The sequence below is a fragment of the Meriones unguiculatus genome, chromosome 11 (genome assembly GCF_030254825.1).
Source record: "Meriones unguiculatus strain TT.TT164.6M chromosome 11, Bangor_MerUng_6.1, whole genome shotgun sequence".
Lineage (NCBI taxonomy): Eukaryota > Metazoa > Chordata > Mammalia > Rodentia > Muridae > Meriones > Meriones unguiculatus.
Window position 1 is genome coordinate 103730712 of NC_083359.1, and position 25093 is coordinate 103755804.

Consider the following 25093-nt stretch of genomic DNA (forward strand, 5'->3'; position numbering starts at 1 on the left):
ACATAAGAAAGAAAGAAACGCAGGCAAGACCCAGCAGGCCATGGGTCATGGAAAGAGGACCTACCTACACACAAACGGATGCCAAAGCCTGAGACCTCACCCCTGCCCAAACACACAGCACTGCCCTAAGTCCTCAACCTCGGCCGCAGCCTTCGGGGGGCTGGAGAGTTCCAGGGTGCTCATTGTCCAGTTCTGCGATCAACTGGTCAGGCCACCGGTAACTTCCACTGTCTTGAACTCCCAGCACTGTCTCAAGGCCAGTGAGAAAGGGCAGTTGCTGTCAACCTGAAGAGCTGCACGCAATGCCCAGAACCCACAGAAGGACAGAACTGACTCTTGCATGTTGTCCTCTTACCTCCACACCCAAGCTGTTGCATGTGTGCACCTCACCCCCACTGCACATAACTAAATATATATATGTATATGTATGTATAAATATAATTTAAAGGCCTTTCCAGTTCGAATGGAAGGTCACATCCCCTAAATGTAGGCACTTGTGTCCTCTTTACACTTGTGCTAACTATGCTTTCTGCTTTGCTATCCTGGGGCTTTGGTGAAGGGATGGCCCCTCCTGCGGCCAGCTCCTCCCTAGAGACAATAATAGTCTTTGCCACACGCAGGCATGACTTGCAAACTCTACTTAGTCGTTGTTGGGTTTTGTTGGGTTTTTGTTTTTGTTTTTTAAGACACGGTTTCTCTGTGTAGCCTTGGCTGTCCTGGACTTGCTCTGTAGACCAGGCTGGCCTTGAACTCACAGGGATCAGCTGCCTCTGCCCTCCCAAGCGCTGGGTTTACAGGCCTGCACCACATTCCCACCTTGCAAACTTTCCTTTATTGAGTCCTTACCAACAGGGAGCAGGCGCCAGGACTATAATGCCACAGAGCTGCTATGTCCTGGGGCCTGCTGAAGTAATTCTAACTAGCCACCCTGAACTCGCCTTTTCTCTTCACTGCAGAAACCCAATCGAAGGCTTCCTCACATGGTCTCTGCCAGCCCTGAGGCTTCCCAGTGTGGGAGCTCTACCTACTTCTAAGAGCCCATCAATGCAGGGATGGTTTTACCTTTATGACAGTTTTTCAACTGCAACTCTTAAGCATCCCTGATTAAAACTAATCCTGAGGCTGTTGCTCAGTTGGAGAGACTCGAACCCTGAGTCACCACACACTGAGCCCGGCTGTAGAGGCCTGTAATCCCGGCACTCAGGGGGGTGAAGGCACAATGATCAAAAGCTCAATGTCATCCTTAGTTCCATAACAAATTGGAGGTCAGTCTGGGATGTCAGACCCCATCTCAAAAGTAAAATAAAATAAAAATAAAAGCTATTCCTGGGAACTCGTGACAGGCACTCACACTTGAGTCCCATCCTACAGACTAACCCCTCCTCAGTATTTCCTGATTTCATCATTCACAGTTCTGACATAAACTGTAACAAATGCAAGGAAAAATCAGGTCTGTTGGGGTTTCCCCACCTCCCCCAGCAGAGCACCTGCAGTCGTAGATCTTATTCGAAGAAGGCAGCTTGATAGGCAAAACCACCGGGTCCATTTCTGGAGCTTCAAGGGTCAGGTAATTGTTCTCCAAGGTGATGGAGACCAGCACAAGGCGCGGCTCCTGGCGAGCGGTGACCATGTGTCCATCTTCCTTAACCACCATCCAAAACCTGCAGAGAGAGTGCACCCTCAAATCATCTTCCTCGCTCAAACCCTTCCTTTAGCTCTCCCTCACCTCAGAACCATATGCCCATCCTAGCGCACAGGTCTGGCCAGATCCTTTTGGTCCAAAAGTTGTCCCCAAAAGGAGCTCTCTAGCACTCATGTGCTGCTATTTAGCACCGTAAGATGCAGCAAGAAGCCCTTGTCAGATGCCAGTGTCTGTTCCTACCCTCATTTGTAACTGAATCTCAAATGTACTTTTACAGTCAAAGAAAATAGACTAAGACATCCTGCTCCGGCTAAAGCATCACCTAAGCTTTTAACTCCCAGCATGCCCCATCCCCAGACAAGACTTGGTATGTACCCAGCCAGACACCTCATCCCTCTGGTTATCAAGTCCTTCTCTGGGCTGAATCTTCATGAATGAGAAAATGAAATAAAAAAGAAAGGACATGACTGCTCCTACACATGGTGGAGGACAAGGAGACATAACCAGAGGCAGGAACATCTGGGAGAGTGTCCAGAGTGGACATGACCCTGACTGAGCTGGGCCATGTGGAGAGGTGGACAAGAGAAGGGAGAGGGCAAAGAAGGGAGCCAGGGGCAGGGCCCAGGAGGCCCAAAGAGAGCAGAACCAAAATGGTTGACTCTACAGGGAAGGGCAGCTGGGGGGAAGGGCAGTCCAGCTCGTGGGCAAAAGAACTTTGGTGGAGGCAGAAGCAGAAGGACCCTGTAACGGTAGGGACTGAGGGACAGGGAGGACCTGGGAGCCAAATCTGCCTTGATGTGTTGATGTGTTAAATAGGCAGCCTGCGGTCCCGGATTTGAAACCTAACACTTCTCAGCTCCCACTCACCCAGAACAGCCCCTCTACGGCTGGCAGCCCCCCCACACACACTTTAGCCTAGGCCACCATGTAATGACATGCAAGGAACTAACTGCTGAGGTTACAAATGGGAGGGAACACTTAGCAGCTTCCTGATCATTATTGCAAGTGAGAAGGCAAAAGGCAACAAGCAAGAGAATTCAACCTTGGGGCTGCACAAAAACTGATAAAAGGTTCACAGGCTGCTGTAACGTCTAAGGGCCAACAGGATCTGGACTGGTCTCTGGGCTAACTGAGGTGCAAAGACTCACCCTAAATATGGGCAGCGTCATCCCACGGGCTGGGGGTTCTCTACCAGATACCAAGGATGGTGCTAGCTGAGCATCAGCCTTCATCTCCCTGTGCCTCCTGACTTATAGACCCCATGTGACCAGCTCTCTCACAACCCTGCCATAAACCCTTCTTTCCTTAATTTGCTTCTTGTCAGGTACTTGTCTCAACAACAAAAACAATTAACTAAGGAGGGGTGCTAGCTGAGCACAACCTTGCATAACAAATCTCATCCACCTCATCACTCTATCAACCCTCAGAATATAGGTTTATCTTGTGCATGTAAATAATTCCCCATGAACAAATGACCTGCTTTGTTCTGCTTAGAGGACACACCTAGAGAATGGGTTTTCATAATTACTTCATCTTGACCAGCAATAAGAGTCAGCACCCTGAGTTTACAGCAAAGCACAAGCAGGTGGCAGGTGGACCAGGGTCAGCACCCAGAGCTCAGAATCCCCACAGCAAACAACAGGGCCCTGGACTGGCCAATGTAACAGTGAGGCGGTGCCCAGGGCAAATGAAAAGTCTCATTCAAGTTAAAAACTAGCCAGCAGGGTTGAGGTGGGGGAGGGTGGAAGCAGGCAGGACTAAGCCTGAAAGAGGAGCAGGGAAGGGAAATGTGGGAAAGGGGAATAATCATGAGGGGCTCCCTTTATCGACCGATGATAAATTTGTGCAGCAGAAATAGCTGGCTTCGGAGCAGGGTGTGGACAGAGCTGGTGATCAAGTCAGGAGTGACTGCTTAAGGACAGTTATGAGAGGTCAAGGAAGGAAGCCACTCCCACAGCAGGCAGCCTATATTACTGTCTTCTAGGAGGACCTCAAACACTTCACAGCTCAGGAGCTGGGCCAAGGCCAAACTCAAATAGCTCTGTGGGGAGCTAGCACAACACCTCCAGCAGTTGGAGGAAAGGGCCATGCAGAGGAAAAACTCCACAGAGATTAAGCAAAGGAGCTCTTTGCCTGCCCTCCAAAAATACCAATGGTGTGTACTGACTCTCGGACAAAAAACAACAGCCATTAAACAGTCCTGGCTGGTGGCAGGCCTGCTTCTGAATACTAATTACCTTTGCTAAATAGAGCAACAAAACTGAGGCCAGGAGCCAGAAGCCCGATGTGGTGGTGCATGCCTTTAATCCCAGCACTCAGGAGGCAGAGGCAGGTGGATCTCTGTGAGTTCCAGGCCAGTCTGGTCTACAGAGTGAGTACAGGACAGACAGGGCTTGATATCTGTCTCAAAAAACAAACAGAGGCTGAAAGAGGTTAAATGTTTCTGTTCAAGGTCTTCTGCTCCTGTGCAAGTTCTTACATTCCTGTTTCACTGAAAGAGTGTGGACTGGAGTCGCCTAGATCTGGATTCAAACCCCTAGAGCAGGCTGGGTTTGGCCCCAGGTGACATCCTCATCCTGTCCAATACTGCCTTCTGAGGTCCATGGGATGGTGACATTCATATCCAGCCCACAAAACCAACCTCAGATGGGCTAACTTACAGGACAGGGTTTACCCCGGTGTCTCCCATACATCACTTCACTGCCTTTCCCTCCACCCCGGGCCACATCATCATCATCATCATAAGTGTGCATCGCTCATGCAGAGCACGTAGGTGAAAGCCTGTGTAATCCCAGCACTTGGGAAGCAGAGACAGGCGGATCCCTGTGAGTTCAAGGCCAGCCTTACTACATAGTAAGTTCAGGCCAGCCAGGACTACATTGTGAGATCCTCTATTTAAAGAAGGAAGGAAGGAAGGAAGGAAGGAAGGAAGGAAGGAAGGAAGGAAAAAAACAAAGACTTTATTGCTCCAAACAAGAGAAATGATACAGTTCTATTTGTTTTATTGATTCCCCAGGAAGCAGAAAAGCAGGGGCAAAGGACACATTTTTTTTTCTACACTAGCAGTATCTACAGCCAAGCCATGATCATCTTAATGATGAACACAACATTCTCTGATGATCTGAGTCAGTGGGAAGGAAAGCAGCAAGTGTCCTCCTCTTCCGGTCAGCTTCAGCCCCTCCTGTGTTTTGGACAATACCCAGCACCAGGTACCAACGGTCTTTCCAGCCTCATGCACAAGTTCTTATCCTTCACACTTTGGTAAGCTCTAAGCAACTCCTCACAATGGTCTCATATAAAGCCCTTTGGTTCCAGCAGAACAGTCCCCTGGGGAGGACTTCAACGTCCTTCATCTTTGGTGATTTGCATTCATTTGGACAGGGATGGGACTCTCAAGAAATAATAGTATTTTTTATTTCAGTATATAGGTAAGTTTTCATGTAGCCCAGGCTGGCCTGGAACTCTTGACCAGGGAATGACCTTGAATTTCTGATCCTGTGTGGAGATTACTGGCCTGGCCACCGTGCCTCACGTAAGTGCTAGAGGATAAAATCCAGCTCCTTGCTCAGTAGGCCAGCACTCTCCTATCAACTGAGCTACATCCCCAGTCCCTCAGGAACTGGAAACTTAAAACAAACAAAACCTTGCAGCATTAGAAATCTAGGCTGAGTCGAGGAATGGAAAATCCCATGAGCTGCAGAGCCCACACCTAAGACACACTTAAGATGATGTTTTCCAATGCATCGGGAGCCCACATTTCTCACACACATCCTGGGATGACTACTGGGCAGCAGATGGCCTCTGCTACGAGGTTCCTCAAACGACCAACTGAAAACTCCCTCCTCTGTCCAGGCACAACTACCACGTTTGCCACAGAAGACGACACTCTAATCAGAAGAATGAAGTCTGTGTGCTGGGCCTGGAGAGGCCCACCCACCTGTAAGAGAAGGGTGCAGGCATTCCCCATGATAACATAAAAATCGAACTGGCTGTGGGGAGCTGCAGAGGCAGGGTACATTGAACCCTCCTCAGGGAACAACTCTCCTAACGCTAACAGCACCTTTCAAGGTTTGAGAAACGCCCATGCCCTCGGCTTTCCCTCTTGACCTGGGCTTTCCTCAGCCTCTGTAACAGCTGGACTTGATGCAGGCCCAGGCTCGCTCTCCTTCAGCAGAGTTCTCACCCAGTCTGGCTGAGCCTGCTTCCTGATCTATAAATTTGTTCTGTACAGGACCAACACTGTCTGCTTTTTTTTCTTCATTCTATTATTATTTTACACCCCAGTCTGTGACTAGCCTCCGACCCACTCCCGGAGAACCATGTGATTCTGCTCCTTACTCATTAAAGTGGTCACCAGAACTAGAGGAAAAGAAGGCCCCAATGTTCCTGAAAACATTCAGCCAAAGGCTCTTTGTATTTCTAGCATCCTACAGTTAGGAGACCCTTGACAGGGATCCCTCGTCCAGGGGTCCAGGACTACCCCAATCCACTTTTCCAAAACTACTTTAGCCAGAAACATGGGCTTCGCAGCTAAAAGATGAAAGGTCGACAGCCCCCGAAATTCAGGTTCCAAACCTCGGTTCTCCGTTAGCTGAGCAGTCACCTAGGCTGAGAGGGGTGGGAGCCCAAATCGGGGCGCTCTGCTGCACTCGAAGAAACCTGCAAACTGTAAAGCTAAAATTCCCCTCCCGGAAGGCCTCCCCACTGCCATTTTTGAACTTGCAAACTACGATTTCAACTTGAACCTGCTCACAAATGCGCCCGGTGTTACAAGGGGTGGCAGCTCTTCCCGGTATGTGTGTGCGTGTTTCCCAGACGCAACGAACCCTTGACTCTCCTGGTTTGGGGAGAACACAGTTTGCAGAGCAGAACTCCTCTCTCGACTTCCACCAGATTCCAGCTCACAAAGTTTGCACTCACGGAGAGGTCCCAGGTTCTTACACTTCCAAGCCGGGAAAGGCAAGGCCCCACCTCCCTCGCCCCTGCCTGTCTGCACCCGGTACCTGTCGCGCACTTTACCGCAGCGCAGCCCCATGTCGGTGCACTCCGTCTCGCACACCGACACCCCCTTGCAGGACTTGATCGGGTAGATCCAGACCTTCGACACCGTGCCCACCTGCTGCAGCCGCCGGCGCCGCCGGGGACGCACGCGACGCCAGGCCACGGTCCCCAGGGCCACCGCGGCCAGTCCCAGCGCGGCGACACCGAGCCAGGTGGACCGCGGCTTCCCGGGGAGGCCCAGGCGAGCCAGAGCCGAGGAGCTGGAGGCACCCATGTTAAAACACCCTGCACAGGCCTGGGCTCCCTGCCGGCTAGGGCGAGGCGGGGCTTAAGGACACGTGGGAGGAGCCAGAACTGGCGCATGCGCAGCCGCACAGCTTGTCAAACTTCTGCCCCGGAGGTGGCCGAGCTAGGCCCACGCCCATCGCGGGTGGCTGCCCTGGGGTGGTCACTTTTCTGTTACTTTGCCTTTGTCCCGCTTTAACGCAACCCTTCCCCGCGCCATGTGGCCTTCAGCCTGCTGCACCCTTTCCCCCTTTTGCTTCTAAAAGGAGCGCACTCAGTTGCGCGGGAAATTGCCCTGAAACGAAGCTGGATGGAGGAATGGAAGCTTCGTGGGAACAACTGTGGGGCAAGTCGCTGGAAGATCGCGCAACCGTCTTGAACGCTCGGCTTGGAGAGGCTTCTAGCCAGCGTGACCTGGCGTCACGGGCACACTAGCCAGTTAGGACAGCCTGGGCAAAGGAAAGGCTGTCAGAAGAACCTAACCGCTTGCCGTGGCTGAGGCCAGGATGTAGGACCCGGCCGACTTTTCTTAGGCATCTTTCTAAACAGGATTTAAAAGTCTGGCTTTGGCAAGGAGGTAGCTTCAAGTTCAAGACTATCGTAAATTATGATAGACCGTGTCTCAGAAACATCAATGATTAACTCACTAGTTGAAAGGGGTTCAGGGGTAAAGGTCCGGGCTGCCAACCCCCTGAGAACCGTGTGGCAGGAGGGAGGGGACCGAGTCACACACACACACACACACACACACACACACGGAGAGGGGAGGGGAAAAGGGTGGTGGAGTGGGAAATAATTAAAATGAGGATCTCAGCAGTTAAGAGCACTGGCTGCTCTAGCAGAGGACCCGGTTGGGCTCCCAGTACTTACATAGCAGCTCACAGCGGTCTGCAATTCCACTTCCAGGGGACCCCTCACCCTCTTCTGAGCCCTGCAGATATCGGGAGCACTGCTGGTGCTTAGGAATACATGCAGGCAGAACACCCAGACTCCTAAAAAAAAAAAAAAAAAAAAAAAAATTTAAATCTAAGAACTTAGAATTTTCTGTGGCTTGGACTATCATCAGAGACCACAAGCTCTGCCCAGAGGATAGACTGGACAGAGCCCCAACCTCTGTAACTGGCAGCTAGCAGGGCAAGTGTGTTTGTACTGAGAACTCCTTTGTCATCTTTTGCTCCTGATAGGTGACACTGGGCGGGGTGTTTGTTTGTGTTTTTGTTTTTGTTTTTTAATCCACGAGACTAAGAGCCCACTGTAACACTCCTCTTCACTTTCCCCCTGAAAAGCCCGATGACCTTTGTCCAAATCAGAACCGACCTCAGCTCATTGGCCCCTGTGGGTAGTTACCTGATGAATAAAAGCCATGCTAGTGTCTGCCTTTATTTTACTTTATATTTTTAATCTATTTATTTATTTATTGTTTCTTCATCCCAGGGCTTCTCTGTGTAGCCTTGGCTGTCTTGGAACTCTCTCTGTCAACCAGGCTGGCCTTGAGCTCAGAGACCCACCTGCCTCTGCCTCCTGAATGCTAGGATCAAAATCTTGTGTTAGGCCCAGCAAGAGCCTAAATATAAGAAGGTATGAAGAGAACTCAGGAAACTAATCATCCATCAATGCAAAAACGCAAGAGACTCTTCTTGACCATTGCACAATGGGGTCACCCCTGCTGGTCAGCTAGGAATGGCACTGGGAGACAAAGACTTTGGGTTTTTAAAAGACACAAGGCGGGAATCTCCTGGGGTTGCCTTCTTGGCGATTTAGGGTTGGATGAAGTGTTTAACTTTTAAAATAATTGGTCAGTTCTGGTCACCCTTAGCTCCAGTCAGCCCTGTCGTAAATATCTGATCGTCAAGTCAGTTTGGAATTTCCTGCCATCCACAGTTAAATGTGGGAGGGTGATTAACTCATCCCATGTCTGTTCTGAGGAGTGGGGGTTACAGGCTTTGGATCAAAGGTCAGGAGAAGGATTGGGGCCATTTGGCCCAGTTTCCAAAGAGATCTCTGCTTGTTCTCTTCCTTATCTCTGCCCTCACAGATGGCTAATGTCAGGAACTTTTACATTCCTCGGTTCTCTGGAGAAGCACTAAGAGGCTTTAATTAACATGGGCCTAAAACTTGTAAATATAAGTTATAAGGCAATTAAAAGAAACATAGGTTACAAAGTTAGTCTGATTCTTTCACTTGCACCACCACTGTCGAGCTTGTCTGCCATTATTTTTAAAAAGCTTCATTCAAGCAAACTACTGGGGTACGACCAGACTTTCTTAGGTAAGATGGGAGTTTGTTTGTTTATTTTTCAAACGATGACCCCTTACATTGTGACCCAGTCTGTTCAAGGCCTCTTGAGGAGGCCCTCGGTAGACACCTCCCAAGTAGGGCTAAGCCACCCCACCCGCTGGAAAGGCTCACCCTATGGCTTGAGAGGGAACTAGGAGGGAAGGGAAAACAGCAGAGGGCTCCCTTGTGCTTTTTTCTCTTCCTTTAAAAGACGTTTGTTTAAATGTATGTGCATCTGTGTGTCTGTGTATGACACATGTGCGCAGGTGTCCTTGAAGGCTGGAAGAGGGTATCACACTTCCTGGACTGGAGTAATGGGCCACTGTGATGCACCCAACACCATTGCTAGGGAAACTGAGCTTGCTTCTGGTGAAAGAGGAGTATTCACCCTTACATGCTAAACCATCTCTACACACACACACACACACACACACACACACACACTCCACTTGTTTTATTTGTTGTTTGTTTTTGAGATAGGGTCTCATTCTATAGTCCAAGATACCCTGAATCCTCTTGATTTCTCCTCTCAAGTGCTGGGCTTACTGGTGTGTGCTACCACATCCTGCTCCCCTTTGCTTTTTCTTGTGAACAGGAAACAGCCAAGCTGGTCCTGAGCCTCCCGCATTGGCCTCCTCAGTCCTCATACCTTCTCTTGATGCTCATTGGCAAACACTCCTGGGTTTATTTTTAAACAGTGTGTGTGTGTGTGTGCACTGTGCTGTGCATGTGTGTAAATGTGGTGTCAGCTGATAGCTGGTTGTGTGTACATTTCTCTCTCTAGGGGTTCAGGTAGTTGGACAGAGATACTTGTGTAACGGTTAGTTTTTTTCAACTTGTCACAATCTATGACCACAATTTGGTTGATCTCAGTGAGGACTTAGCTGGATTAGGTTTGCTTGTGGGAATATCTGTGAGGGTTTTCCTTGCTTGTATTCACTGAGGGAAGACCAACTCTATGTGTGTCATCGTTTCATGGGCGAGATCCTCAGTTACAGAAGAGTAGAGGATGTCAGTTGAACAGGAAGTGCCCATGCATCCATCTCGCTCTGCTCTTGGCTGTGGGTGACATGTGAGTCCCTGCTGCCCGATGTGTTTCCTCCAGTGCCCCACACCAGCATCACCCTTTAGAAGTATCCTGTGCCTAGAAACTAGAACACACTAGAACAAAGGGCGCTCATGCAGGACTTGGTGCAGGTCGTGCTAGCTAGGTATAAAACTTCTATCTCTGCCCCCTCATCTCTGTCTCATTTTAATTATTTACAGCCCTCAAGCCAGTTGATTCCGAGCATATTTTACACTTGATTTGAAAGAAATTTCCTGGCATTAATAAGACACATAGGATCAGAGACCCAGAATAGATAGCTCTAAAGTAGATAGCTATTAAGGAGGTTTCATGAGCCTAACTACACAGAAAGACATTTGTATTCTGTCATGGTCACTTAGAATTGTGTGGATTAGAAAAATCAATATATAAAATGATTTGTGTTCAATATTGTCACAATTCTGTCAAACTCAGGCTAAAGTAAGAATTGATTTGAGACCTGACACTAAGTGCAGATTTTAGATATAGAGTGATTTATACCTCTGGATATATTCACAATCATTTAATAACTAAATAGCACTCAGAAAAATCACTTTTGGATTTTTGGAATTCTCATTTCCATGCTTAGTGTATTTTTAAATTGTACATTTGTTACATGTTTAAATTTAAATTTGTTTTGAGAATTTCTTTAAATATTTTTAAGATTTATTTATTTATTTATTTATTTATTATGTATACGAATGCTCTATCTGTATGTACACCTGCATGCCAGAAGAGGGCATCAGAGGCCCTCTGATGTTGGAGAAGAATCTTGTGCACTGTGTTTTCAGATGCTGAGTTCAGTGCCCTGAGATCTGGTTACCGCCCTGCCACAGACCTTGTTATGGATGTTGAACCATCTCCTGCATCTGTGTGATGTAAGGAATGCTTCCCAATTATTCCTGATTGATTAATAAAGTTGCTAATAGCCCGGGCGGGGCAGAAGAAGGTAGGTGAAGTTAAGGTTCTGGGGTCTCAGGGGAACCACAATGAGAAAAGGAAGAAAACAGAGACAGAGAGGAGACAGGAAGTCCCTGTGGGGTAACCAGGAGCACGTGGCCAAGAGCAGCTTGCTCTGAAGACGGGTCTGATGGAGCAGAAGCAGCCCAAATGGAACATGTGCAAGAATTTGGGATTTTGGATGGGAAGCAGACAAGATAGCTTAGAGATAGCCCAGCTCTACTGCTTTAAGGCCTATTATAAATCTAACAACTTTCTGTTTGTTTGGTTTTTTTTGGAGAATATCTGGTTTATGAATAACTGCTGCCATAATAATTTCCTGTATTAGTTAATATATACAAAATAATTAATTAACTTTCTACACAACCATAAAATTATTTAATTGCAAGTTCATAACTGTAATTTTGCTAGTGTTATGAATTGTAATGCAATATTTCATACTGCTTTGAAATGTAATGAATTATAATCTGATATGCAGGATATCTGATATGCAACCCCTGTGAAAGGGTCTTTTCACGCTTAAAGAGGTCTCAGTGCACAGGTTGAGAACTGCTTTTCTAGAGGGTGGAATGAGAGGGCTTAGTTGGAGATGGGAGGTCATTCTACCTGCTTCTTTTCATTCGCTAATTTTATGAGGTTTTCCCAGGGCCTTCCAGGCCTCACTGCCTTACTCTCCCGTGTCCCAGTCCTGAGAGAGTCAAAGCCCTCCCTGCCCACAAGCCTCTGTCAGAGCTCTGTGCCTACAAAGCTAGGGTCCACACTGGGGATGGGTCTCCTGAGAGGGAAGTGTCTCTTTATTTAAAACAAACAAGAAAAAATGATATAAGTCTCACTGGGTAGCCCTAGCTGACCTGGAACTCACTGGGTAGACCAGGGTGGTCTCCGGTTTACAGAGACCTGCCTGCCTCTGCCTCCCGAGTGGCAGAATTAAAGCTGTAAGCCATGATGCCTGGAAAAATAAAATAATAGTTATTTATTTGTGTTTTATGTGTCTGGGTGCTTGCCTGTTTGTATGTGTGTACCACATGCAGGCTTGGCACCTGAAGAGAACAGAAGAAGACACCAGTGTCCTGGAACTGAAGTTACGAGTGGTTGTGAGTCACCATGTGGATGCTGGAAACTGAACCTAAATCCTCTAAGAACATCCCAGTGCTCTTAGGGAGCCAGCTCTGTGTCTCTTTCACTTATCTGTTCCTTTCCATATGTGCCTTCACTCTTCACTGATGCACTCATTTTTAAACTCTATTTTATTTGGGGTTCCTTAAAGCCTCTCCCTTTCAACCCCCCAACCCCAGGTAGGAAAGAGAAGGTTGGTGGGGAGAGGGGGCGCAGGCCCCTTTACTTCTCCTGGCTGTTTAGAGATGGGTTCTTTTAGGGCTACACCAAATCTTGCAAAAGCAGCAAGTGTTCTCCTCCATTGCTCTCCTCCAAACTTCTGTGCCACAAAGCATCTCTCTTCTCTCCAATCTGCCACCCGACACAGGCTACACTTTCTCTCTCTGGGCTCTCCTATTTATATCCCTCATAGACCTCTCTGTGCTGCAGGAGGCAGGCCATTACCAGCTGGAAAAGACACCCCCCCCCCCCTCAGGAAGCAATTATCAGCTGTGGACAAATTAAAGCCCAAACTAAAATCCCATGCTTGGGATTAAAACAAACAACAACAACACACACACACACACACACACACACACACACATTTACACAACATAACTGAATTTTTAAAGAAACCAAAACTTGCATTACAATTCACCAGCTTTTGTCCTTACTCTTAAAGTTTAGATGAAGCTGCCTGTCCATCTGAGTGACCTGCAAGACCATCGGACAGTGACAGATAAATCCAGGATGTTTCCATTCTCAGAGGGTGTGTGTGTGTGTGTGTGGGTGTGCCACAATATGAGTGTGCAGGTCCAAGGACAGCCTCGACTATCCACCTTGAGACAGGGTCTCTTGTTCATCACTATGTAGGCCAGGCTAACAGGCCCTACAGGTTTTGGTGATTCTCTTCTCTCCACCTTACATTTCACCATGGCAGCTGGTATTACAGACTCATGTTACCACACCTGGCTTTATGTGGGTTCCAAGGATCCAAACGAAGGTCCACACACTTCCATGGCAAACGCTTTACCCATGGAGCCACCTCTTCAGCCCAAGACAGAGCTTTTAAACTGTGATGTAAGCTTCAAAAGGAGTGGGGTGGCGTGGGGGGAAGAGGAAGGAATTTTGTACAATAAAAACAGCACAAGTAACAACCTGAAGAAGATGAAGGAGTAAAAGTGAGACATGGTCAGGCAAACACCCTTTGCTCGGCTCGTCCTTCTTCAGAATTCCCAGTGCATGTGATAAGAAGAGGAAAGTGAGGGCAGAAGGAAATGTAGCTTGTCTCTGCTTAATAGGTTGATGCCTGGAAAGCATGGCCAGAGCGGTGTTGGGAAGGTCACATGACTGCTCTAGGAAGGAATGATTGAATAAGACCCAAATCTCCAACTGCAGCTGAAGTCATCCCCAAATCATGGATAACACTGAGGATAGTCTTGAACTAGGTAACATAGTCGGGAGATGGAAGTAGCAGGAAGTGGTGGCTCCCAGCTCCTCAACACAGCAGTCAGGAACCGGTGTGGGTGAGCCACACTCTGAGACTGAGAGCCTAAGAGAAGGAGCTGGTCTGGGAGAGAAAGCTGGTGAGCCCTGTTGTTGAGCATAAGACATCTGTGAGATCTCCAAGACCAAACAGCTCTCCCGACAGATAACTTGAACCTTCTGAGCTTCCGTTGCCCGGGATGTAAAGAGATGGGGCACACTACTAAGACATCAGCCATAGATGCTGGATTTCTCACATCTAGGCTGTTGCTGAGCTCTTCGATGGTGAATGACATCTCTGCTTTCTGAGCCTGCCATTGCCCATTATCTGCTCTGCCAGGACCCCCCTGTCCCAGTAACTTTGGAACAGAGAATCCCCAGGGCAGTCACCTTTGCAGATCTCTCATCTTTGTTTGCAGTGGTAGCTGCTAGAAGGTTGATAGTCACCTGTCTGCTTTTCTTTTTGTTTATATGATGGGGAGAGAAAGAAGAGAGCGAGGGAGTGTTTGCTCACTGAGCATTTGGCTTCAGGCAAGCTCCCTGTGTTCCAGAGCATCAGTCTGTAGCAGTGATGGTACAGTCTACCTCACAGGCTCTAGTTTTTTGAATTTGAAACTTTGGTAAATACAAAGCTAATTTTTTAATTATTTATTTTTATGTGCATTGGTGTTTTGCCTGCTTGTATAAGGGTGTTGGATCATCTGGGGCTGAAGTTACAGACAGCTGTGAGCTGCCATACAGGTGCTGGGACTTGAACCTGGGTGCTCTGGAAGGGCAGCCAGTGCTTTTACCCACTGGACCGTCTCTCCAGCCCTCCACAATATTAATTTTTAAGAAAGCAGCCATGTTCACCTATACTACCCCCACAGTGCAGCAAAACATTTAAGCAACCAAATTGTTGAGGTCTTTTAATTCATAGTGGATTTTTTTTTCACTTCACAATCACCTCTATGTTTAATGGTGTCATTAAGAATCTGACCTAAAACGATGATCATGGTTACAAAGATCACACCTTGAGTTTAACAGTTTGACAGTTTGACATGGGACAAGGTAGGAGCTCCAGTTTGAAGAGCCACCAGTTGCTTTGTGGGGAAGGAAGCTGGGGAGAGCCACCAAGAAGAGGGGCGGAGAAGTCCGGAGTCTGCCTTTGATCCTGTTAGAGGGGAAAGTCTAACCATGCAATGTCTACAGTGCTTTGGCCCTAAAGACACTAACCTTAGCTAACACAGCTCCCGTGCCCTGTCCATTCTCAGAGAAAATCAGCCACGTTCCCCAGGCGCCAGGCAGCTCTACGGTCCCTTGTGTGTGAGTCCTCCTTCTGCATGCCTCCTTTTTGAGGAGGAGAGCACGTTGCTGCTCTGTGAGACTGGAGTTTGTGGAGAGGACAGCTGGGAGGTGGTAACGAGCACTCAGCTGGGGAAGCAGCCTTCCTTCCAGCTGTGTGTGTGGAAGGACACAGTGTCACAGGCTGTGGCAGTGATAGTGTCCTCAGTTAGTTTCTGTGACTGTGATAAAGCACCCCTGACAAAGATAACCTAGTGCAGAAAAGGTTTGTGTCAGATCACAATTCCAAGTCACAGACTGTCAGAGTCAGGGCGGCGATCACTGTGATGAAACACCATGACCTAAAGCAAGTTGGGGAGGAAAGGGTTTACTCGGCTCACACTTCCATATTGCTGTTCACTATTGATGGAAGTCAGGACAGGAACTCAAACAGGGCAGGAACCGGGAGGCAGGAGTTGACGCAGAGGCCACTGAGGAGTGCTGCTTACTGGCTTGCTCCCCATGGTTTGCTCAGCCAGCTTTCTTATAGAACCCGGGACCACCAGCCCAGGATGGCCCCACCCACAGTTGATTGGGCCCTCCCCATCAATCACTAATTAAGGAAATACCCTACTAGCCTGCCTTGTGCCTCACAGCCGCACCTTATGGAAGCATTTTCCTGATTGAGGGTCTCTTCTCTCTGATGACTTAACCTGTGTCAATTTGACATCCAACTGTTCAGCACACAGTCCACCATTTCAGAGAAGCTAAGGCAGGAACTTAAAACAGCTGTTCACATCACCGCCACAGTCAAGAAAGACCACGAGGGAAAGGAATGCACTCATGCTTACAACGAGGCACTTATTTTCTCCACAGTCCAGGACCCAAACCTAGGGGATGATGCCACCCACAGTGGGCTGAGTCTTTTCACATCACTTGATGAACCCGATACCCTACAGACAAGCCCACAGGTTTAAGCCTAACCTGGACAATCCTCCTGGATAACTGTCTTCCTCTGGTGATTTTAGATTGTGTCAAATCGACAATTCGGACTAACCTCAGAGAACCGGAAGGGAAGGCAACACAGGGTCCTGTCTGCCAATTTCATGTCGTTGGTAAGAGAATTTTAAAGCAGAAGGGAACTCAAAGACAGTTTCACTAGAATTTGGCAGAAAGAAAAGAAAAAAAAAAAAATACAGTGTAGCCGGGCATGGTGCCGCACATGTTTAATCCCAGAACTTGAGAAGCAGAGGCAGGTGGATCTCTGTGAGTTCCAGGCCAGCCTGCTCTACAAAGTGAGGCCAGGACAGCCAGGGCTACACAGAGAAACTGTCTCAAAAAACAAACAAACAAGCAAAAAACAAAAATAAAAAACCAGAGTGGATGTCAGCAGCAATCAGGAGGAGACGGAAAGTTAAAAAGAGAAAGGCTGAATTTAGAGGCCAGGTATGCAGGGAAAGGAGGTCCTCCGAGAAAGGGTGTGTGGGCTTACAGTTGGGTTGAAGTTGGGAAGCCAGAGATAAAAGCAGACAGGCTTACCGGTGAAGGTCAGTGAGCAACTGAGTGGGGGGAGGGGACGGGCCCCTGGGGCATCTAAATACACAGCTCCCTAAGGGACAGTTGGCCTGTCGTCTTGACCCGCCTTAGCGTGTGTCATGTTTCTTTGCACCATTGACTCGGTAGTTCTCTCGATGTTGTAAAGAATTTCCCCTTTCAGCAGGTCTTCTGCTCGGCCCATTTGAAGCCTTCTTCAGAGGACGCCATCAAACGCTGACCAAGCTATTTGCATAAAGGTTACTATCCATTCACCATGCTGTTTGTGTCAGAGGATGTCGCAAGGTTGGCATTCGTCTCAGATGGGTCTGCTGACATAGAGGCACCTGCTGTCTGCATCAGGAAGGATTTCATTTCACCAGAGGGAACCGGCATAGCCCACATTGTACTACACATAAGGCCATGGAAGAAACCGGCTGAAAACGGTCCTCCGTGCTCTGGTTCTGCCTTCTCAGTATCCGCTGCGTGTCCGCCCATCTCCAGTGGCCAACGACTGCAAGTCCACACAAGCAACAAGCTGCTGGCCCTAGGGAAGAGGGCGCCAACAGGATCGAGACTTCAAGGCCCTCTTCACGGTTCAGGAGGGGAACTGAGTCCCTCTGCTGGAGAGAGGAGGAAAGGCAGGAGAAAGGAGAGGACCCGGGATAAACAGCGACGGTCAGAGCCACACCACGCCGCGGAATGTGGACTTTATCCAGCGGATATGGAAGCATGAGTAACATTATTAGTTGCTAGGAGAGAGCAAAGCCGGAGATCTGGACGGGAGGAGAACTTCACCTCCACATACCAACACGATCTGAACTCTGAATCAAAACATTATTAGTTCAGATATTCAAAAATAAAAGTTATTTTTGAGTATTTCTTAAAATGGTCCCACCTGCCTTATGCCTGGCATTCACTGGGTCTGGGGAGCAGAACAGGCACACCAAATAAATAAAACTTCAAACAAAGACGTGTAAATAAATAACTAGAATAAGCGTGATATAATGGCTGTTTTTCTAGAGATTGGGGATTAGGGCTGAGAAGACCCCAGGGAGGGAGCCTGTAAATGGGGTTTTGAAGACTAAGTAAAAAATAAATACTGACTTAAGGTAGCTAGGACCATTTCCAGAAATATTTAAAATTATTTATTTTTTTTATTTCAAAATAATTTCTCTTTCAAAAATAGAAAGCAGGGAAACACAAACCATGAAAGTAAGACAGCTTTCTGGAAAGGTCCGAAGTGACTTCTGGGGAAAAACTGTTTTGTTGTGACCAGGGAAGTGCCGGGAAGGGGCGGAGGGCCTGGCAGAGCCCACTGTGCAGGTTTTACATGATGCTTGGGGGACATAATTTCTAAAATGTTCAAATATTGGCATACTGGAAGTTAGTGAATATATAACCTTTAGGAAAATTGATTTTTGCTCCAAATAGCGGGGGGAGGGGAAGCCTAACAGAAATTGTTTTATTTCATTAACTTTTCTTTGAGATGGGGTCTCCTATAGAGTTCTGGAAAACTCGTGTTAATCCTCCTGCCTCCACCTCCAGCGTGCCGGGATTATGTAGGCCCTGAGTAGAAATTATGCCATGTGGATATTTGCATGTGAATGCAGGTGCCTACAGAGACCTTGCATCCACCTGGAGCTGGAGTTACCTGCAGTTGGTGTGCTGGGAACTGGACCTGAGTCCTCTGGAAATGCTCTCTCAACCAACCTCTGAGCCATGTTTCCAGCCCTATACGTTTGTCTTAATCGGGCGTTTCTAGCTGGTCTTGAAGATCCACAATATCTGGTTATAGGGAGTTCTGCTATATTCTGTCTGTCCCACCTAACCCCACCAGCCCCTAGGTTCTGGCTTCCGCTCTTTTCCCTGTTTAACCCGGCTTTCCTGGGCCTTTGGGAGCAGGAGTGTTAGGCTGGGTTTTCTCAGGCTGTTGCCTCATGCTTCCACCAGGGGGCACTGTGATCAGGGTTTAGGGGGAAGGGTGGGGAGGAAGCTCTGTGAGCTAGTTCCAGGGGGAAGTGAAGGAAATGCTCCCCTCCTTCCTGGCCAGTGAGTCCTAAGGAGCAATTTCAGCTCAGTGAAGAGTGAGGCCTAAGAGGCCCTTAGAGGATAAGTGTTTTGAAAGAGAGCGAGGAGAATCGAGGGCACAGGCCAATTACGCCAATGCTCCTGACATATTAGTGACAGGTTACCGTCTATGATGCTCCGTCACTGAGCGGGCTGCTTGCTCTTGCAGGAAGTTTCAGGCCAGAGACGGGACAGCCACAGCAAACGCTACTTCGCCAGCTCCCTCAGAAGTCCAGGCACTAAGGGCTCCAGGTGACAGCTGACCTCTAGGAGTGGCTTACTGGCATTCTCCGTCTAGAAGGAGGGATAGAAGCCATGACCACACTGCCTAAACGTGTGGCCCAAGGAAGGCAGCAAGGAATGAGCCAGCCAGTGAGTTAGCAAGGTGCACACATAGCCTCCTGTCATCTGCCTGCACACCTCGGACTCAGGGAAATTTCAGTTTGTTTGTTAAACGGCCCAGGAGTTTGCTGGGTCTCCACCTATACACAGGAAGGCATTTGTTTTTCATTCCATACCCAGCTTGGAGCTGTGGGACTTGGACTGGTGGAGGCCATGGACCTCCTGACCTCCCGCCAACCTGCTCTGGGTGTCCCCTGGACTCCACCATTGTGATGGGCTCCGTGGCCTCCACTGGAAGAATGTTGTAAGTCAGGGATCAGAACCCTGCTTCCTCCCTGGTCGGCAGCTGCCTTTTCCTGGCTTTGTTTTCCTTAGCTGCTGCTGCGAGTTTTGCTGTGAAATGCTTTTTGTCTTAGAGAGAAGGAGGGAGGTAGCAGGCAAGGGCAGGAAGTCTGCGGAGGGAAGAGTATTCTTGTGCGGGGCAGCCTTTCCAGAGCGTGGTGTCTGTATGTCAGTCCATGCTGGTAATTCCCTGCAGCCTCTGCCTTCTCATCCTTACCCCAAGGGGGAAAACTTACAAAATGTAAATATAATACAAAATTAAAAATTAAGCCGGCACGGTGGCCCACGCCTATAGTTCCAGCAGAGGCAGAGGAAAGTGGATCTCTGTGAGTTCAAGGCCAGCCTGGTCTACAAAGCAAGTCCAGGACAGCCAAGGCTACACAGAGAAACCCTGTCAAAACAAAAACTGTTAAAAATTATACAAAGTATTAATACATGGTTAGTAACGGCACAACTCCTGTTTCCCAGGTTCTCGTTAATTCACTGACTCATTCATCTGTGTTTCTCCTGTGAGTCACTTCAGTGAGCAAGACCAGAAACTAACACACGTATCACCCACTCTACGACACCATCTTCATTGTTTTAATATTGTTGGGGTTTTTTTGTTTGTTTGTTTAGGGCTTTTGAGATTTATTTTCATTTAATGTGTATGACCATTTGCCTGCCTGTGTGTATACCATGAGCATGCCATGCCCTTGGAAAGTGCTGAATCTCCCGGGACTAGAGTTACAGATGGTTGTGAGCTGCCATGTAGGTGCCAGGAATCAAACCCAGCTCCTCTGGAAGAGCAGCCAGTGCTCTTAACTGCCGAGCCACGCTCCTCCTGCCATTGTGAACTCCCCCTCTGAATCTATAAGCCAAAATGAGCCTTCATCCTTCTCTAAGTTGCTCTTGGTCATGGCATTTTATCAGAGTCACAGAGAAGCAGCCAATACAGCACCCTAAGTCCTGCGCCTGTGACGTCTCTGGTAAAACAGACTTACCAGAGACACTGAAGCTAAAGAGCTGGATGTGGAGAGGATTCTGCTTTATTCAAGTGCCCTCTGCATATTAGCAAGGGTTCCCCTAAAGGAGGGACACGAAAGAATAAGAGCAGATGCAATGATGGAGGGCACATGGTAAAACCCCAGGCTTTGGAAACATGGAGGACTATGCGTCAAAGAACACAGGCAGCCTGAGGGAGCTGGGAAGGCAGTGTCAGAAACACAGAGAGGAATGGCACAAATATTCGGAACCCAAAACGCCTACTCCTAAATAGCAACCAGTCAAAGAATAAATCACTAGGTCCCAATAAAAACAAAGCATGCAGAACTGTGAGGTCAAGGCAGAGCAGCACTGAGAGAGGCTTTAAACAGATGGAAGACCCAAGGCCAAGGAGATGGCTCAGTGGGTAAGGGCTGGATGACAAGCCCGATGACCTGAGTTTGATCGCAGGAGTCCACAAGTTGGAAGGTGAGAGGTTGTCTTTGCTGCTGTGGTACATACAAGTGCACACACACGCATACTCACATACACACACACAAACATTGTCGACATTATCAGCTGGGTGTGATGGCACAGGCATTTAATCAGAAAGCAGAGACAGGTGGATCTTTGTGGGCTATAGTAAGACTGACTCTCTCTCTCTCTCTCTCTATATATATATATATATGTACATATACACACACATATATATCCTCAATGTATATATACATACATGTATGTATGTATGTATATAACATATATGTATGTATATATATGTATATGTATATATATATATATATACATATATATATACACACTCAATGTCACTGTCCTAGTTAGGGTAACCATTGCTGTGATGGAACACCGTGACCAACAAAAACCAAGTTGGGAGGAAAGGGTTTCTCTGGCTTACACTTCCACATCTCTGTTCATCATCAGAGGAAGTCAGGACAGGAATTCAGACAGATCAGGGACCTGCAGAGCTGATGCAGAGGCCATGGAGAAGTGCTGCTCACTGGCTTGCTCCCGTGGCTCGCTCAGCCTGCTCTCTTGTTTGGAGGTTCTGGCAGGGGCGTGCACCCACCTGTGCACCCTTGCCTGAAGATGGGTTGAGCCAGCACAGCATGCAGCTTCCGGAGGAACACACGTGAAAGCCCAAGGGAAGAAGGAGACATCTGCCTCGCCAGCCAGATCAGCTGAGTCAAGCCCGGGCGGGGAGCAGGGACATTGATGCATCCGCCTGACCTTCACATCCTCAGCCTGCTCTCTTACAGAGCGTAGGACCACATTCCAGGGTGGCCCACCGTGACGTGCTAGGTTCTCCCCTTTAGCCTCTCAGCCGAATCTTTTGTTTGGTTGATTTTGTTCTGTTTTCTGAGACAGGGTTTCTCTGTGTATCCCTGGATGTGCTGGAACTCATTTTGTTGACCAGGCTGGCCTTGAACTCACAGAGATCCACCTGCCTCTGCCTCCCGAGTGCTGGGATCAAAGGCGTGTGTCACCACATCCGGCTCCTTGAGCCAGATCGTAGGGAGGCATTTTCTCGGTTGAGGTCCCCCTTTTCAATGACTGGCTTGTGTCAAGTTGACATAAAATTAGCCAGCACGGTGAATAACTAATGTTCTAGCTTAAGACATGAGAAAAGACCAAAAAAGAACAGACTAAATCTAAAAGAAGCAGAAAGAAGCAAGTTAGTGATTGAGACTAGAGCAGAAGTAAATAAAATATTTGGGCATGGCAGTGCACCCGGAGTCTGAAGCAGGAAGAGACGGAGCTCAAGGCTAGCCTTGACATCATATCTAGACCTTGCCTGTATTTGTTTACTGTGCGTGTTTGTGAAGGCACATGCGCTTGTGCTTGAAGGCCATCAGGTCAGTGTAGAGGTCAGAGTACAACGTGTGGATTGATACTCTTCTTCTACTAGGTGGGTTCCGGGATTGAACTCATGACATCAGGCTTGGCAGCAAGGACCTTTACCTGCTGAGCCATTTAGGAGGCCCCCACCAATACTTTGTGATTTCCCCATTTTTTTTCCTTTTAAAATCTTCTGTGATTAAATGTTCAAAAAAAAAAACCCTTTATTGTTTATAAAATGAAACAACTTGAAGTATGTTATGTATATTGAATATATATATACAGTGGTATTATGTATAGTTTAACCATATTTACATATCAGAGAGAGAGACAGAGATGCAATAGATTGAGAGCTAGGGACTGAACACAGCTGCTGGGTAAGTGTACTGCCCCTTCGCTACATTCCAAGTCCTTTCAGGATATTAAATTCAGGGGACTAAATCCCCACAGGAAGGTCCCACCACACCAGCCAGTCTCCTTCTGCGGCCAGGAATGGTTGGAGTCAATCCCTGACCACTTGAATTCTTACTTCTCTAGATGTGGTTCTTTTTCCTCACATCAATGTGTGGGACGGTCAAATTGACATAAGCTAGAATTTCCTGAGACAGTCTTGGTGAGGGACGGTCTATCTCAAGTTGGGCCTTGGGCATGTCTCTTGGGAGACTGTTCTGATCTGTCTTAGTTGATGTGGCTACGAAGATCAGCACCCACTGATTAGCAAAGAAGGGTTTGGTTACCTGTACTGCACACACTTCTCGAGGGAGAGGGGGCGTGTGGGAAGCCTCCTTGGTGCATACACACTGATCTCTGACCCCACATCCAGCTACACAATAGCTTTTCCAACAAACCTTGGAGAAACCAGCATGGTGGAGCCACGGTCTCTCAAATGGGAAGCGCTATGCTGGTTGGAAATGTGTTAAGTCACTTAGACTACCCACATTGTACATAGCAGGGGGTGGAGGAACACACAGCAGAGGGTGGCCGCCGTGACACTGAGGAGGACACTGAGGAGCCGGAGTGGCTGAGGACCAGAGCAGAGAAAGCCTCTTAGGTAAAGAAGCAGGGAGGGAGCCACCTGAATTTTACCTGGGCAGAGCCCTCTGCACCTCTGCCCGCTCAGTCCCTCATTTAACTGCTGGAGGGAGCCATGTCCATGACCTTGGGCTGTCATGAGGGTGAATGGAAGACACCGAGCACTCAAAGGACTCTGGGTTATTCTGAAGGGCCCACATTCCACCACACACAAAGCCCTCCCACCCCAGGAACTAGGAGTCCCCTCATGAGGATTCAGACTGAGCCTTCAAGCAGAGCTGGATGCCAAGAGACACCACTGGGAAGAGTGTGTACAATAAGCCCTTGGCTCCCTCCCTCAGGGAAGCTAAGGTCAGAGCCTGGGCCAGTCACGTGACAACGAGCAGCCGGAAATGCTGCAGCTGCCGCAGAAAGCCCTGGGCCTTTCCCCCTGTGCTTCTGGCCCAGCTTAGAGGCATTGTGCACCTTAAACAAATAAACAGCAGGCTTGGGCCTCAGCTCAAAGGCTTTCACGCTTTCCTCCCTATTACAGCCCTCATCCTGCCTTCCCCACTACCCAGGACGTAGGCCAGCCATTCTTCATGCCCCTGCCTCTGTCAACCCAGCTCTCTTCCATCCCTACCCCATTCTAGGCTGTGCTGTACCCATGGGACTAGGTGGGTCTTCTCAGATTATGTGCTGGAACCCCTGGCCACCCCTCCTCCTCTTTAGACCCCATCAAATGTTCCCCAGCCTGCTAACTGGCTTCTAAAAGGAACTTAGTTTCCACCTGCATTGTGCTTCAAGCACTCTGGTTTCTCGGTCTCAACATGGCTGCCCTCTGCCCTGTGCCCTGTGCCCTGTGCCCTGTGTCCTGTGTCCTCTGCCCTCCTGAAGCTTCTCTTCGCTGATAGCTTGATTCAGTTCTTTCCTTGCCTGGGCACCTCCCCTCGGCTCTCCTATCCTCTGTCAGACTTTTCTGCTTGGCACTGGAAGCTGGAGTCACCTCGTTTGCTTTGTCCATAGGGGCTGTCAGCTCTACAGTCATCTGTCTTTGGCATGCCTCTACCAGGAAGTGAGGAAGTTCACGCCGTGTCCTAGGCTGCTGTGGGGTCATTCCAGCCTGGGTGTAGAGTTGTGGTAGCTACTTCCCAAGCTATAGTGCCACAGGGGTTCAGCAGGGACCCCAAGAAGACACTCACATCGGGGCAGCTTAGCTTCCCAGAAATTCTCAGAGGAACCTTGAGCATCTATGGTGGCAGAGAACTCAACATCTGGCCTCCTAGCCCCTCCTCCCAGGGCTGTCTACACTGCTCTGTCTTTGTGGAAGAGATGAGAGAAAGCAAAAGTATGTTTCCCTCTCTTACTGAACTTCACACTTCTGACAGCAGGTGTGTGTGAACATTCTCCAGGCGACACCAGGAGGTGAAGTCCTGTGCCTCAGTTCCATTCTGGAATTAGGGCCCTCAGGCTCAGGTGTTCATCTCTAGAGCCTGCCTCCAACCTCAGACCACACTGTAAGTGGATACAATTCAAGGTGACCCTGTGAGTTTGAGGAACCTGTCTGCAGCTTGGAAAGCAGTGTGGTGAGTGGATTATTATTAAGTGGTGTGACAAGGTGTGAGTCATCAGTTAGATGCACAGGACAAGGCCGGAGGGCTCAGCCTAGGAACTTCTGTCCCCATAAAGCTAGCGTTCACCACCCTCTCAACATGTGGCTGTGTTCCCTACATCCCACTGCTCAGGGATTTTTCTAGATAGCTTGTTCAATGATTAACAAAATCTTCAATGACTCTCCCCTCCCCAGAGAACATGGGTGACACTGACTGGCCCTTTTCAGGACCAGCCTGCATCCGGAAGCTCACCCAGAATCACCTCATTACAAC

General features: G+C 48.5%; 1 protein-coding gene across 2 annotated transcripts in view; it reads right to left on the bottom strand.

Moving 5' to 3' along the window:
* The window catches only part of Mtarc2 (mitochondrial amidoxime reducing component 2), a 31335-nt gene extending 24332 nt beyond the window's left edge, over positions 1–7003 (bottom strand). The window contains exons 1-2 of one of the 2 annotated variants that reach the window (XM_021635792.2): positions 6646–7003; positions 1488–1661 (exon numbers count right to left, since the gene is read on the bottom strand). In XM_021635792.2, coding sequence (XP_021491467.1) covers positions 1488–1661; positions 6646–6917 — 446 coding nt within the window. In that variant the 5' untranslated portion in view covers positions 6918–7003. The remainder of the gene's footprint in view (positions 1–1487; positions 1662–6645) is intronic. The other variant, XM_060364879.1, reaches the window with a different exon arrangement.
* Between the last annotated feature and the right edge of the window lie 18090 nt (positions 7004–25093).